Here is a 15,398-nt window from a genome sequence, read left to right as displayed (position 1 = left end):
CAAACCCTGTCAGATTTGTTCCTGCTGTGTGTTTGAGCTTCTGTTTAGCTGTGTGTAAATTCTACCTTGACTTCTCTTCTTAGAAAAATGACAAGAGTGGACTTGTAAGGACATTACAACTGAGCCAAGGACCTCTGTCATCTCATACTCAGAGGAGCAGAAACTACCATCCTTAGGCTATAATCAAACACACACACACACACACACACACACACACACACACACACACACACACACACACACACACACACACACACACACACACACACACACACACACCTGCAGATTTACTATGTGTTGTTGGATTAGGGAATTCAGAGAACCACATGAGGTTTACGTCAACACTTTTATTAAAAACAATCACGGCTGAACATTTTGCATTTTAAAGTTCTGCAGTGAAAATGAAACTGTTTACATGAATAAAACAGCAGGTAATTTTAATAAAACAAAAATAAATATTAATTTGCTAATATTAGATGCAACTTTAAGATGACGAACAGTGAAGAAACCAGTCGATTTTTTTGTTATGTTTGTTCATTCAGCAGTGGGACATTTAGTTAAAAACTAAAACGATTCTTTGATGACTAGAGCATACAGTGATTTAAACTTCCTGCTGCAGTCAGATTCAGGTCAGAAAAGTGTTTCCAGCATGTGCAGCATTCTGCAGACATGTATTCAAACCTATCTCTGTTTGACAGTTGTAGTGTTATGTCACAGAAACTCTTTACATTCTTTCTGAGTCTGATCTCAAGGGCTCACCAAAAGGGTTAATACTTGCTACAGTACATCAGGACACAGAGGGAAGGCTGTGCTCTGACTCCTCCAGGTAGCCCACTTGCCACGGAAGTCCAAGAGTGTGAGTTGGCTCCACAAAGTTGTCCAGATATCCCTGAGAACAGGAGGCCCACATCCCAGGCTGACACCCCAACCCCTCACACACCTGAGGGTAGTGCAGTGGACTAGGTCGGTGATCGTCTGGGCTGCTGCAGTGTCCGTGTGAAGGGTGGAAGTGTCCCTCAGTGGGATAACAAGGGTAGTGTGGTGACGGTGGACATGATGACAAAGTGTTCTCCATGTAAACATGTGGATCCATGGAAAAATGGTGCATGTGGACTCCTTGTTGTGGCTGCATCTGTTGAGAATGAGATGCATGCCAAGGGATGTAGACTTGATGCTCCAAGCGGGGAAGAGTAACTCTGGTCTGCTCTAGTCGGGATGCTCCCATCACAGCTTGTCCCCCAGATGGCCTGTGGCACTCCCGATGCATGCAAGGCTTGTTGGGAGGATTTGAACTTAGAAAAACTGAAAGAGCAGAGATGCGATTGATAGCCCTTTGAAGTGTGGCAATTTTAGAAAGTCGTTTACCATTAAGATCATGATTCAGCGCAACACGAAGAGCATTGAAGGCTTGGTTGTAGTCCAGTATGCGCTTTCGCTCACGTACATTAGCAGCCATCCTTCGAGCTTTTGAGCGAACTGGTCGATTGCGCTTTTTGGTCTGACCTTCCTCCGGATCGCTGGGGCTGTTAGTTGAATTCTCGCTGTCTTGGAAAGATGCCTTGGAAGTTCCCTCATCGTCACCGTGTCCCAGCATGTCAATCTCAAGGTCTTCCTCTGAAAACTCAGAGCCTTCAACGCTGCTGCAGCTCATTGTGTAAATGGATCCTCTACACAAATCAGTGCTGGTTTGTCCTGATAATTTTGCAGATACTGTGATGAGAGGTTGATCCTACAAGCACTCCCTCAACTTTCTGGGGGGCTGTCGTGGTTGCTGCTGCCCTGACAGCCCAGACAGTTTCTTCCTCTGACTCCTCGGTTCAACTGTGATTACTTGTACCTGAAAAAGACAGGTTGGTCTGCTTTTTAAAGCTCTTGAAGTCACATGGTACAATCACTTGTGAGGAATGATGCACTCCTCTCGTTTTCCAGGTTTATGGGTGGCCTGCGGGGAAATGGCACTGTCACCTCCTCCTCTTACTGCTCTGACTCTTCCTCACATCATTCAAAGGCGTCGTAACCCCTGATGTCTGAAAACATGTACCTTTATACCTGAATACTTTTTAAAGTGTGTCATTCATCTGCATTACATGGTTAAAATCTTTGTCTTTATTATAATTTTTTTTGCCAAAACATTTAAAATAATTGAGTAGTTTTGTAAATAAAAAAATAAAAATGTATTAAATTACATAAAGCTAATTGACATAAGTGTGCAAGACCTCAAATTCACCATTATATATTGTGCTCCATAGAAGTATTGATTAGAATTTCTTTACTTAATAATGGTTTGTCTGCAGTTATCCACGAACCTTCTTATCTCTTGCAGGTTGGACTCATCCTGGCAATTAACTGCTTTCAGAGTGGCGATTCAGCCTCTTGCTGTCTCTCTTTGCTCTGCTTTAAGGGCCGTGTAATTTAAAGTAGCTGTCCTGGAACCCTTCCCCATAAATCAGGAGTTGGCAGCCCCCGAGGACAAGACCAAAGTGAGCCTTAGACTTCAGAAAGGGACAAAGAGTAAAAATTTCACAATTAGACCCTGTGATTACTGCAGGCCCTGATAAACAGTCAATGATGAACAAGAGTCTGCTTCTAGACCTGCAGAAGGAGAAAAAAAAGAAGGGGACACACAACAATACAACAAGAGAAAGCTATCACTGCATCAACCTGATGAGGAAATATAAAATAAACATTGTTTTACTGAACAATCATACAATAATAAATCACAGTGCAATTAGGGCCAACCACAGCCTTAAGACATGTGTCGAACGTGCCCAAGTCTATACTTATGAGCACCATGTGAGCACCTGTGTGCATACCTGCGCTTGTATATGTAAGGTTTCTCTATAGGAGCGTCCAATAGAGAATGTGAGGAGCCACAGATCTGTCCCCCAAAGATGTGTAGGAAATGGAGGGAGCTCCAAGTCCCAGAGATCCAGGAGCTACCCTAGAGCACAGGGACCCCAGGTAGACTGTAACCAGAAAAGCCCATGCCCCCTGATGAACCTAATCAGTTAGATTACAGGCTTGTCTTGAAGACATAAAAAATTGGATTACTCTAAACTTTCTAATCCTGCCTGTGGGGGTAATCTCCAGATCCAACGTCTCCTCCCCTCATAAGGTTTGGTGAAGCAGACTCATTTGGACTCTGAGAGTCGCTTCACCAGCGTTTCTTTGACAGGGTGGGGCCTACAGTCACCCACCAGTCCACGCAGGGACACAGAAGAAAAATGAAGGTCCAGAAGCGTATGGCACTCAAACACCAGCAGAGAGTCAGCAACATGGCTCATTAAACAAACAAACAAAAAAAAAAAACATTAAAAACACAAGCAGTATTTGCAGAGAAAGACGGCCAGCCAAGCCCACTGGCACCATCTTGAACCAGCAAACAAAACCTGCAAACCTCTAAAACCTGTAAGGTGTTAATGGTTGTTTTTTGGACATCTGTCAAGTCAGCAGTCTTCCACATGACTGTATAGCCTACAGAACTAGACTGAGAGACCATTTAAAGGCTTTTGCAGGTGTTTTGAATTCATTAGCTGATTAGAGTATGGCACCAGGGGTCTTCAATATTGAACCATTTCACAATATTCTGAAATACTGGATTTGGGATTTTCATTCGTTGTCAGTTACATTCATCAACATTAAAGAAAAAAAAAACATCTGAAATATATCAGTCCGTGTAACGAATGAATCTATTATACAAGTTTCACTTTTTGAATGGAATTATTGAAATAAATAAACTTTGTCATGATTTTCAAATTTTATGATGAGCATCTTTAGATGCATGAGACTGATTTTTACTGTTAAAGTGAACAAACAGCTAGCTGAAAATGAATCTTTAAAACATTTTCTGATGTATGCTTTTAAATTTTGTAACTTAAAAAGCACAAGAAGCTCAAAATAAACAAATTTGTTTTCTTTTTTTGTTGCAGTTTTTGCTATAAACGTTCTTCGAATGTCTACTCTCTGTAGCTGTTATGGTAACAGTATTCCACACCAGTATCGTGTTTCTAAGCTCAAATCTACAGAAGCTTTGAAGATGTTACAAATGACCAAAGACAACTTTCTGTCATCCTCTAAACTTCTGGCTCTACATTAGCCACAAAATATTAGGCTGGCAATTTAGAATTTCAGTGAAAGCAAACGCTAGCATGAGTAAAACCTTTAGTGCAGCTCGTGTTTGTAGACATTGAATAAAGTGAGATGATCCTTCTCACTTGTGTGACTATGAGCTTCTGATTGTTTTTGTTGTGGTCAGGGCTGCCAACTTTTGAACATTTTAAAGAGTGAGACGGGGTCATGGGGTTGGGAGCGGACAATTCGCCGATCGTGTGTGTGTGTGTGGGGGGGGGATTAATATTGAGACTTTTTGTGCTCTATATTTTATCTATTTATTTATTTTCTGTATGGAAGAGGATAAGAGCCACTGACAAGAAAAAAAAAGAAAAGAGAGAATTCTCTCATTTTTCTCAGAATTCTGACTTTTAATCTCGGAATTCTGACAGGGAATTCAGGGGGAAAAGTCAGAATTCTCTTTATTTATTTATTTTTTCAGTGGCCCTAATCCTCTTTCGTACCTCTGAATATAGAGAGGGAACTGACCTTTGTTTAATACAAAATTTATTTTCATGAGGACAATTTAACATCCAACTCTCCTGAACTTCTTCACTCTATGTCTGTCTGTCTGTCTGTCTTTCAGCCGTAAAGAGTTACAGCTACATGTCACAAATGGAACTTTTAATTATAAATAATGTAAATGATTTAAATTTCCATCTAGGGGTGGGCAATATCATGTCATTCATAATATTACCAGTTATTATTTCCTTCCAAGAATAAAAATCTATCATGCTAAGCTAACTTCATGATGTAGTTGCATCCACTAAACAGGATTGTGTTCATGTAGGTCATTAGCATAAAGTTATTGAAGTTATCAAAGCAAACATGGCTGGAATCAGTTTTACCTGTAATCTGTGTCTCCAAGTGTGTGTGCTGCTGTAATGAGTGGATGTCCCCACTGTGGGACTAATAACATTTACTCTATTCTATTATACCGTAAATCCTCTAATATTAGCCTGTATTTAATTAACTGCCGGGTATCATATTTTGGCCGGTGTCGGAGTCGGTGAATAATGGCCGGTTTTTTATTGCGGCCGGGTGGAATGTGGTAACAAGCAAGTACGGGGGGCAGTTGTGTCATCCGTCTCACTTTTGATTTGCCAGTGATAAACTGGAAGGTAACTTTAACCGTGCAGAGACGAAGAGGAGGCGAAAATTTGATATCAAGTTCAAAGAGAACGTGCTGATTAAGCTGCAGAACACTCTGTGGAGCAGTGGCAGGGGTTGTATGAACTAGTCACTAGTCGACTTCACTATAGTGACTTTTTATGCCTGTCATCGACTAGTCGCTGTCACGTGATAATGACCGGCAAGATGCAGTCCACGGAAAAGACAGCAGCCTGCTGTCAGCAGGTGACAGGTGATGCGCCCCGATCCACAGCAGCGAAACGCATCAGGCACAAATAAAAGAATAAAAAAACAAAAAACATAAAAGGAAATGAGCCGACATGAACGATCGCGTGTTAAATTAGTTTTTGAGGTTGCGACACCTGATTTGATAATGTTACTGTGGCCGTGCTCAGGACGCAGATGTCTGGAGCGCGTCAACAATCAGAGCTTTGCATGCGCAAGCTGGTTAAGGTTAGGATGGGGGTGAGGGGAAGGTTAAATTGCAAGAGGGTAAACGTCACAATTTGGTTAAATGTCCGTTTTACGCTGGCACAGCGCGTTGCCTCCCGTGGCCGGCAAGCAGCGCGCACTCCGCTGTTTTTGCGGTCGGTAGATCTTTTAGAGCTGCAGTTCAAAGGTAACTCATAAGGTGAATATATATGAACCCAGGAAGCAGTTTTTCTTTAGGATTGAGAGGAGATGCAGGAAGATAATAAACAGGCAGGACAGAAAAATAGTCAAATAAAAACAAGTTAGTTTTTGTACCTGGTGGTTGCAACAAACAGACACCATTGAACGTAATCAGAAGTGAGGAACAGAAAATGAAATAATTATTTTAATGTTTAAAGCAGCAGGAACTCCGAGAGGCTGCAGGCGCATCAGTGAGTTTGCGGCCACTGCGCAGGGGGAGAGGGCTTAAGCAGAAACTACCGTTGTTAAAAGAAATGTGTTTAACTTTGAAAATGTGGGCGCAATTTTAATTGTCAAAAACTCCAGCGAACCATTAGTTCATTTTGCTCAAATAGAAATTGAGGCCTGCCTCTAATTCTGGCCATCCTTCCAATAAAGGCCGGGAGCTTGATGAGCTTGAGTCAAATACATACCCGGGCCTGTATTAGAGGATTTACGGTATTAATTCATATCAGCCAGTAGGAAAAAAGATGTTTGAGGAATTTTGGCCTTTCCAGGCTTCCGTACCAGTAACCTGGCTATGGAGGAGGGGTTCGTCTCACAAACAGGAAAAATGCACTGGTGAAGCGGTGAATTAAAATACTAGGATTTATAATGTTTTAATTCACTGTGTCACCAACTAATGTAGGAGAGAGAACATGTGAATGAGTCACCACGGTAGGAAGCCCAGCTTGCTGTAAGCGAGGATCTGTGGCTGATGAGTGAAAACAAAAGAAAAACATTCGGGACTGAAGCTTTGTCAACACCGGCTGACGACCGCGACGTGGCTGCATTCATTTTGGCAGCGCGCGCAGCTGCAGCTCACGGTTCTAGGAGAAAGAACCGGGCATGCCCGTCCCATCAACAGCAGGTGGAGCTCACCGCTCCGCCCATCTCACAACCAGAGCGGAAAAAACCCATCGGCTTGGGTTATACAGATGGGATTCTGTGTGTGAAATAAAGCCAGTTAAATTATTACTTAAGTGTTGTTTGTGTGCATGTTGTTTAGTAGCTAAAGCTATAAATACTATCATGTGGTTTTTTTCATAGGCCCTACAAACTGTGCGTGATGCGCTTTTGGGGAGCGCAGGCACTGGTTTAGCGTGAGAGATTGGAGGTGTGGCGTGAGACAGTGTGAAGAGGGTCAAATGCGTGTGTCTCACGCTCAGTGCGTGAGAGTTGGCAGCCTTGGTTGTGCTACATCTTGTTTGTGGGGATACATCTCTCGTTCACATTAACAAGCTGAACCACAAAAATGTTGTTTGGTATTTCATCGGTCTCATCTACAAAGCTCCACAGCTGCTAAACGGCTTGCTTGCGACACCATTTTCCAGCTAATATTTTGAATACTTGTATAGTTAAACAGTTTTAAATGTTCAGCCCATGTCACTCAGCTGCAAGGAGATTAAGGGCTTTATCAGAAGTAGAGGTTTATGACTTCACAAACATGTCAGATTTACTGCTCTGGTGCACAAAGCATGAAAACTGAAGCCTCGGACGCTCCCTGTCCATTCATTTTGACAGGTAAAAAGACACTAGTAATTATCAGCCGCCAAGAATAAATCACACAGATTTTATCATGCTGTTAGCCATGCCCTTGATGAAATAACCATTTTCAAGGAAGGGAAACCTGTCCAACTCCACTGAACCTAAGATTTGTAAATCTCCTGCTCTAGCCCCCATAATGACCGGTTGTTAGGTGTTCATTATTAGAGGTCTGTGAGCCAAAAGTTATAGAAGTATATTCCCAAAGGGGTAGTTATGGGTAATAAGTGAGTAAGCCCAGGTTCGCTAACCTTGGCTTTGCACTGGTATGTTAATGCATGTTTTTGTTGTTGACACGGAATTTTCTCACCTCACTAAAGTCCTGTGGGTTAAAAAAATCTGGAAAAGTCTGAAAAACTTGTATATCAATAAAAATTTAACACTATGGTTGTGATGATGTAGGGTTTAGGCACTAATGAAAGTTCATGAAACACCATGAAACACATCTCCACCTCCCAGTCAGTCAATCAATCAATTCACTTTATTAATCCGTTAGGAATGTCATTCGCAGTGAGAGCGTCAGCACAACACATAAAAGCAGCATCAAAATGCACGTACACGTATAATAAATTTAACAGACTCCTCACATCTACATACACTTAATTAAAGGAATTTAAAAAGTAATACGATAATAAAAGATGACCAGTTCTATCTAGATTTACCGTAGTGTTGGTCACAGTCATTTTTGCTGGGGCATGCTATTTAACGGGCAGATTTAAGAGGGATGGAAGCTGGAGGAAGCCCTTTTTGTCTTCACTGGTAGGGCCCTGAACCACCGGCCTGATGGTAACCGGGTGTAATGGGAGTGGAGAGCATGTGATGGGTCTGTGGAGATCTGTGTGCCTTTGGACCCAGTACAGCCATCAGGTTCTCAGCACAGTCTCTCGGGTCACTTCTGGCCCAAAACAAGTTTCAGGAATAATCCTCCATGTTTTAAATACAGCTTATATTCTCCGTTTCTGTTCCTAGTCATTGTGAGTATCTGACTCAGTCACAGCAAAAACAAGTTCACCGATTCTGCATTATGTGACATGAACATGAGACGTTTACAGGGTGGGGTATTAACAAATTCAAACCTAAACTTCAACACAGATGTGAGCTCAGCATCCTCCTTTCATACCTGATGTTGACCAGTGGGAAATTGTTGTGTTTCAGTAGAATTAAGTTGCATGATTTAATTCATTTTGGCAGTTTTTGTTTATATTTGCATGATTTCTTATGTTTTGTTGCAATTTGAATGGGAGCTGGCTAAGAGGTAGAGACGTGCCCAGGACGGTGGAGTCTCGGCAGGGACACGTGGACCCGACACAGATCAGCTCACTGGCAAGCTATGGGAATGAGTGCATTGATCCAAGCAATCAAAAACCCAGAGCACAGTCCTGGAGGATGGATGGGCGGCCTACTGCAGAGGAGCATGGGTGTCCCTCTCTCCACATGTGTGAGCGGCGCAGAGCTGGTGCCTCTGTGTCCGGTCAGGGCCTTGGGCCGAGGAGGGCGATGTGCCTAAAAAGCACAGCTGTGCCAGGGAGCTGCAGAAGAAAAGGAGCAAGCCGGTTAGAGATGTTGCCAGGAGCACGCCATGAAGATGCAGAGTCCTGCAGAGGAGAAGGTTGACTGATTGCACAGCAGACTGGATCAAGGTAGAGGTTTTCTTCTGCCCTTGCCTGCGAAGTGGGCGTGATGGGCCACAGGGAGGTATCGCTGCTGGGTCGCAAACATGAACCGGGTGGAGAGCCAACAACAAGAAAAGCGCACCCGGAACGTTATATATATATATATATATATATATATATATATATGTGTGTGTGTGTGTGTGTGTGTGTGTGTGTGTGCATGCATGTGTGTGTGTACATATACAGAAGCAATATAATTTTTAACCTAAGTCAGGTTAGGTGAGCAGCTATGCAAAATATTTAAACAAAAACAATATTTATTGACTTGGACATATCTACGTAACAGACCTGTTTTTTATATACATAGTATGTGACTAACAAAAGGAGAAGACAGTGAGTGTGCTGTCACAACAATTATGAATCATTCTGTGTGAAGTGTCTTGCAGTTACATGCAGTTGGCTGCAGCAGCCACTTCCAACGTACACGTCAGCTACAAAATCACAGTAGTCAGCAGGCTGAAGTACGCCAAGCATATTTCAACATGCATAGCTCTGAAAACGTGATGTTTTCTCCAACCCAGATACTTGGTGTTTGATGACCCATGTTAAAGTGGTTTCCTCCAACTGCACTTGTCCTTGATGACGGAGTCTGACTTTTCCAACAGTTTTGAATGTTATCTTGCTGTTTGGGATCTCCAAGAAAGAACTTGCAAGGCACCTTTTTCAAAATCCACACTTGAGACAGATATTCAATTATTCTGATGTCAATGCCAAGTGGTCCTGTGACTAAGTCAAAGCACAGACATTAAGACAACAAGCGATCCTTCAGATTTACCATGAATTATTTGACTGGATGTGTATTCGTAACATATTCTCTTGTGTAAATTCAAGTTCAAAAAGAAGCCAACTGATTAATGAGACATGTTTGTTGGGCCAAGTCATAAAGGCAGGCTAGTTGCCATCTAAAGAAAAACAGCACACGTAAAACTTTGGCCACTAAAACTCCTGAGGTCTGTAATTTAGCCATAAGCAGAACATTACTACAGCCTTTCCTTCTAGTGATTTATATTCTGTAGCAAAACCATGCAAATCTGTCAGCACTGATGTCATGACATGTCTAACATTTCTCTCCACACTGGAATGTTAGAACGTTTCCTCCCCAGCACTAACTACTTGAATCATATGAATCATTGTTTTTTTTACTAGATAATGTGCACAAATATTGACTGCAGTCTGAAAGCAGTGTTGAAATTAAGTATAGTTTCTGCACCTATGATAGGACTAACCTAGTCTTATTTTAACTTGTGCACAGTTATGTTTTCTGTTTTTTTCTGCATTAAAACAAAAATGCACAAAAGACCATGTTGTGCTTTCATACAACATTCCTTCTAAAGACGAGTCAGTCATTATGCTGGGTTATCATTACAGAGTCCATTGGGAGTGCTGGAACATGTGGTCAAGGTTACATGTCTGTTGGCTGGTTCCCACACAAGCCCAGGTAGTTAAAATAATGCCTTCTGACCACTGAAGAGGTAAAAAAGCCTCACAGTAAAACTGGTTTTAAATGAGTCCAATAACTTTACAGTGGTCTATTTGAGGGATGTGTAAAGTGCTTCATCAGGAAGAAAAGGGCTGTTTGACAGTTGTTTAAAATCTCAACTTTGATAAAGTGAGGGGTCAAAATGCAGTTCAAGTTGGACAGAAAACCTATTCAAATTGAGACAAATGTCCTGAACGATGTAAGTCTGGCCATGAGAAAGTAAAACTACAATTTTTTTGTCATCATTTGGTCACTGATAATTGCTGCTTCGCTCCTCAGGTCACGGGATCACCTTGTCGGGCCTCTGGCCAAAATTCTCTCCACAAAAAAGCAGCTCAAGTTCACAGATGTTAACTCTTTTATCAAAATGTATTTTCTTTCACTAAAATCACCAAATTCATCTTTGATTTATATTTTCTATGTTTTCTCTAATTATGAAGAACAATTCCTCCTTCAGCGGGTGACCTTAGTCCTAATCGTAAATTCATTGGATGATTTCCAGTATATTTATGAATAAAAAGTACCAGAGAGCAGTAGAAGACAACCACTATCTAGACCAGTACAGACTTCAGTAATCTGTCTAGACCAGTACTACTGTTTGGACCGTATATAAACACCAGTTGATTTGTAGGGAAAAATGGCTGAACAGAAGTTCAGCTCTTAAATGGCCTGTATCTGATATAACGCCTTCTAGAGTCCTAGAACCCTTCAAGGCACTTTACAACACAATCAGTCATTCACCAATTCACACTCTGGTGATGAGCTACATTGTAGCCACAGCTGCCTTGGGGCACACTGACAACAGAGTCTGCTGTACACAAGCGCCACTTGTCCCTCCGAACACCACCAGCTGGCAAGGTGGGTTGAGTGTGTTGCCTAAAGACACAATGACAGTGACAGACTGAGCGGGGCTCAAACCTGTGACCAGTGAGCACTTAACTCATGTGCCACCATTGCCCACATTCTCTTCATTAGTCTGGCCACAAAACTGAAAAGAAACCTGAATGTCATTGATCAACTCTGTTAATGAATAATACTCAGTTCTAGCTATGTGGATATTATTTAATTATTCTTTATTTAACCATGAAGGTCTCATTGAGATTAAAAACCTTATTTTCAAGCCCCCAGGCCCGCCTGCAGCCGCCCACCCCCGAGCTGGTCGAGCTCGGAACACAACAGCCCGGGACCCAACGGCGACCAACCCCACTGGGGGACCTGACAGAGCCCAGGGATCCAAATCCCACCAAGAAGCCACCTGGAGCGACCTGACAGATCCCAAACAACTTCCAGCCACTGACATGGGAGCTGCAGATATGCAGGCAGACCAAGGCACCACCCACCAGCAGAAAAAGTGGCAGGGGGAGGGTATGTGAAGATGTTGTAACTCCAAAGATGTTCATACAGCCACTCACGCTCACCATACACACCCTGCTCACTCTAGTTACGGTACTGCAGCACAGAGGGCACACAAACATTCCCGGATACCAGATTTAGCCCTGTTCTGCTGGGGTAATGATGAGCAGGTACCCCCGCTCAATGCAGAGCAAAGTAACACACCACCTCAGAACCCAACCAGATGACCAGCTCCCACTCCTAGCCTCCAACACCGGACAGCGAACCGAGAAGAGATTATTGTGATTTACTGATCTTGAACAAGCCAACTGACTGACTGTGGATTTGGTAGAGAAGAAGAAGAAGACATTATTTCTAGGCATAGCTATATTGAGGGGATCTGTATTTGCTGGCCTAGGGATCAGGTCTCTGCTTTTGCAGATGATGTGGTCCTGTTGGCTTCATCAGACCATGATCTCCGTCTTTCGATTCACCATCATAAAATGTGAAGCAACTTTTGATGAGAATCATATTCTCATAATTGGGGAAAGGCGCCTAACCCAAGACATGCAGAACACACAGACCAAGAATGGGGGTAAAATAAAATAGTTTATTTACAGAGAAGGAAACTGACCGCCATGGTCTGGGCCCAGGTGCGCCTGGCACGGCGAATGAACTGGGGAGCGGTAGCAGGAGGATCTTGAGTTGACTGAAACAGAGGGGGTTGGTAGCCAAGTACGGTTTAAAATGGGGACAGGCCAGTGGATGTAGATGTGTGAGCATTATGGGCACACTCCACCCAGGGAAGTTGGGAACTCCAACCAGAGGGGTTGGACAAACAGACGCACCTTAGCATGGCCTCGCGCTCTTGATTCATCCTCTCACATTGTCCATTCGTCTGAGGGTAGAATCCGGAGCTCAGGGCAACATGAGCCCCCAGGTGATCAGCGAATTCCTTCCAAACACGGGACAGGAATTGGGGGCCACAGTCAGATAATATTTCAGAGGGGATGCCATGAAGACGGAAAACATGTTTGATTAGTAGTTGGGCTGCTTCGGCAGAGGATGGGAGTGCTTTGAGAGGGACCAGGTGACAGGATTTAGAAAAACGATCAACAACTGTGAGGATGACAGAAAAACCATTAGAGGGGGGAAAACCAGTAACGAAATCTAAAGCTATGTGAGACCAAGGGTGAGTGGGTACAGGAAGAGGGTTGAAGAGTCCGGCTGGAGGTTGGTTATTTGATTTTTTACGGGCACAGATGGAACAGGCGTTGATATAATCACAGGCGTCTTTATACAAGGATGGCCACCAGAAGGTTCTGCGGATGAGAGCTAGAGTACGGCCGACCCCTGCGTGATTTGAGAATTTTGCAGTGTGGGCCCAATGGATCAGGTCACCACGGACTCTGGTTGGAACATACATCTTCTGAGGTGGACCGGTACCTGGGTCTGGTTCGGTTTGTTGGGCCTCCTAAACCTTTCTGGTGATGTCCCAGGCTACTGCGCCCACGATGCAGGATGGTGGCAGGATTGGTGCGAGTTCAGGGTCCTTGTCGGGAGAGTACAATTGGGATAGAGCGTCTGGCTTGGTGTTCTTGGAACCAGGTCTGAAAGAGATAAGGAAATGAAAACGGGAAAAGAATAGGGACCAGCGGGACTGTCGGGGTTTAGTCTTTTTGCTTCCTTCAAGTATGCCAGGTTCTTATGGTTGGTCCAGATGATGATGGGGTGTTCTGCTCCTTTCAGCCAATGCGGCCACTCCTCCAGAGCCAATTAAATGGCCAGCAGTTCCCGATCCCCAACGTTGTAATTCTGCTCAGCAGGTGAGAGGCGTCGAGAGAAGAAGGCGCATGGATGGAGACGGCGATCTGAGGGAGAGACTTGTGAGAGGACAGCACTGACACAAGAGTCTGAGGCATCAACCTCCAGGGTAAACTGGGCGGAGGTGTCGGGACAGGTAAGAATTGGTGCTTGGGTGAACTTGTCTTTTAAGTCCTGAAAGGACTTTTCAGCAGCAGGAGACCAGATAAAAGGTTTATTTATGGAAGAGAGTTGAGTGACTGGGGCAGCAGTCTGACTGTAATTCTTAATGAATTGGCGGTAAAAATTTGCAAAACCCAGAAAACATTGAAGTTGCTTACGTGTAGTGGGAGTCGGCCAGGAGAGAACTGATTGGATCTTGTCCGGAACTGTCTTTAACCGCCCGCTCTCGAGGATGAAACCGAGGAAATTTACTGATGGAACGTGGAACTCACATTATTCCGCTTTAACATACAGACGGTTCTCCAGGATAGGTAATTTTTCATTTATCTCATATTACCTTAAAGGACGACACACAGAGAGAGAGTAGATTGATGATTCGTAATGTCCATGAATCGTCATGCGAGAGCTGGGTGCAGAAACCCCTCCATGGAGCTAACCAGCCCCCCTCTGCTCTGGACAAAGCCATTAGCTCACCAGCTCTGTGTGCCCACATTCTCCACCAAAATGTTAGGTAATTAAATGTGGGAAATATTTAATCTCCATAACCCTGAAATTAACACACATGACAAAAGGAAGACATTTTACCCTGAGTCCCCATAATAATGGAGAGTTAACGCAGAGGAACCTCCTCCGAGGCTGTCCCCACGTTACTCCCCCCTGTCCTTAGTTTCCCAGGGGTTTTATTTAGCAAAGGATGGAGAAGGCGGGGCCTTCTCAGGTTACAGAGGTACAGAGTTTTCAGTTGGAAACCCACAATCAAAATCCTTGACTGCAAATGATCGACTCTGCTCAACCTTTCATGAACAGCCACAGTTGGCAAACAGAGATTCATGAAGTGTTAATAAAACAAATTGGGCATCTTTTAGGCCTCAAAAACATACAATTATAAAAATCCCAACACAGGAGGCGTTGAAGTATGGCTCTGACGTGTTGACGATGTTATGCTGGAGATCTGGAAAAGAATGTCATCCAGGTACACAGTGACGAATTGGTTGAGGTAGTCTCTGAGGACAGAGTAAACAGGGACTGGAAAACGGCAGGAGCATTTGTGAGGCCGAAAGGCATGACTAAGTACTTGAAATGGCCTAAGGGAGTCTTGAATGCTGTTTTCCATTCATCGCCTTCTCTGATGCAGACGAGGTAGTGGGCGTTGTATAGGTCTAGTTTAGTAAAAATAGTTGCATCTTGTACCGGTTTGAAAGTAGAGGAAAGTAATGGGAGTGGATATTTGTTCTTAACGGTGATTTGACTGACACCTCTGTAGTCAATACAGTGCCTAAGAGAGCCATCTTTTTTGGAGACGAAGAAAAAACCTGCACCCAGGGGTGAAGTGGATGGTCTGATTATACCGGATGCTAGCGATTCAATCAATCAATCAATCAATCAATCAAAGCTTTATTTATAAAGCGCCTTCCGCAACCCTGTCAGGAAGCCCAAAGCGCTGAACATGGTACAGTTGTAAGTAATTATACTGAATAAATCAACAATAA

At 43.4% G+C, this 15,398-nt stretch overlaps 1 protein-coding gene across 1 annotated transcript; it reads right to left on the bottom strand.

The window, feature by feature from the left end:
• Positions 1-332: 332 nt before the first annotated feature.
• bhlha9 (basic helix-loop-helix family, member a9) lies at positions 333-1,840 on the bottom strand. Its single transcript, XM_015960618.3, has one exon. It carries the CDS (start codon positions 1,649-1,651, stop codon positions 788-790), a length of 864 nt encoding a protein of 287 aa, XP_015816104.1. The 5' UTR covers positions 1,652-1,840; the 3' UTR covers positions 333-787.
• Between the last annotated feature and the right edge of the window lie 13,558 nt (positions 1,841-15,398).

This window comes from Nothobranchius furzeri, chromosome 10, assembly GCF_043380555.1.
Source record: "Nothobranchius furzeri strain GRZ-AD chromosome 10, NfurGRZ-RIMD1, whole genome shotgun sequence".
Classification (NCBI taxonomy): Eukaryota; Metazoa; Chordata; class Actinopteri; order Cyprinodontiformes; family Nothobranchiidae; genus Nothobranchius; species Nothobranchius furzeri.
Note: the sequence above shows the minus strand (reverse complement) of the source record. Positions and strands in the feature narration are given on the sequence as shown.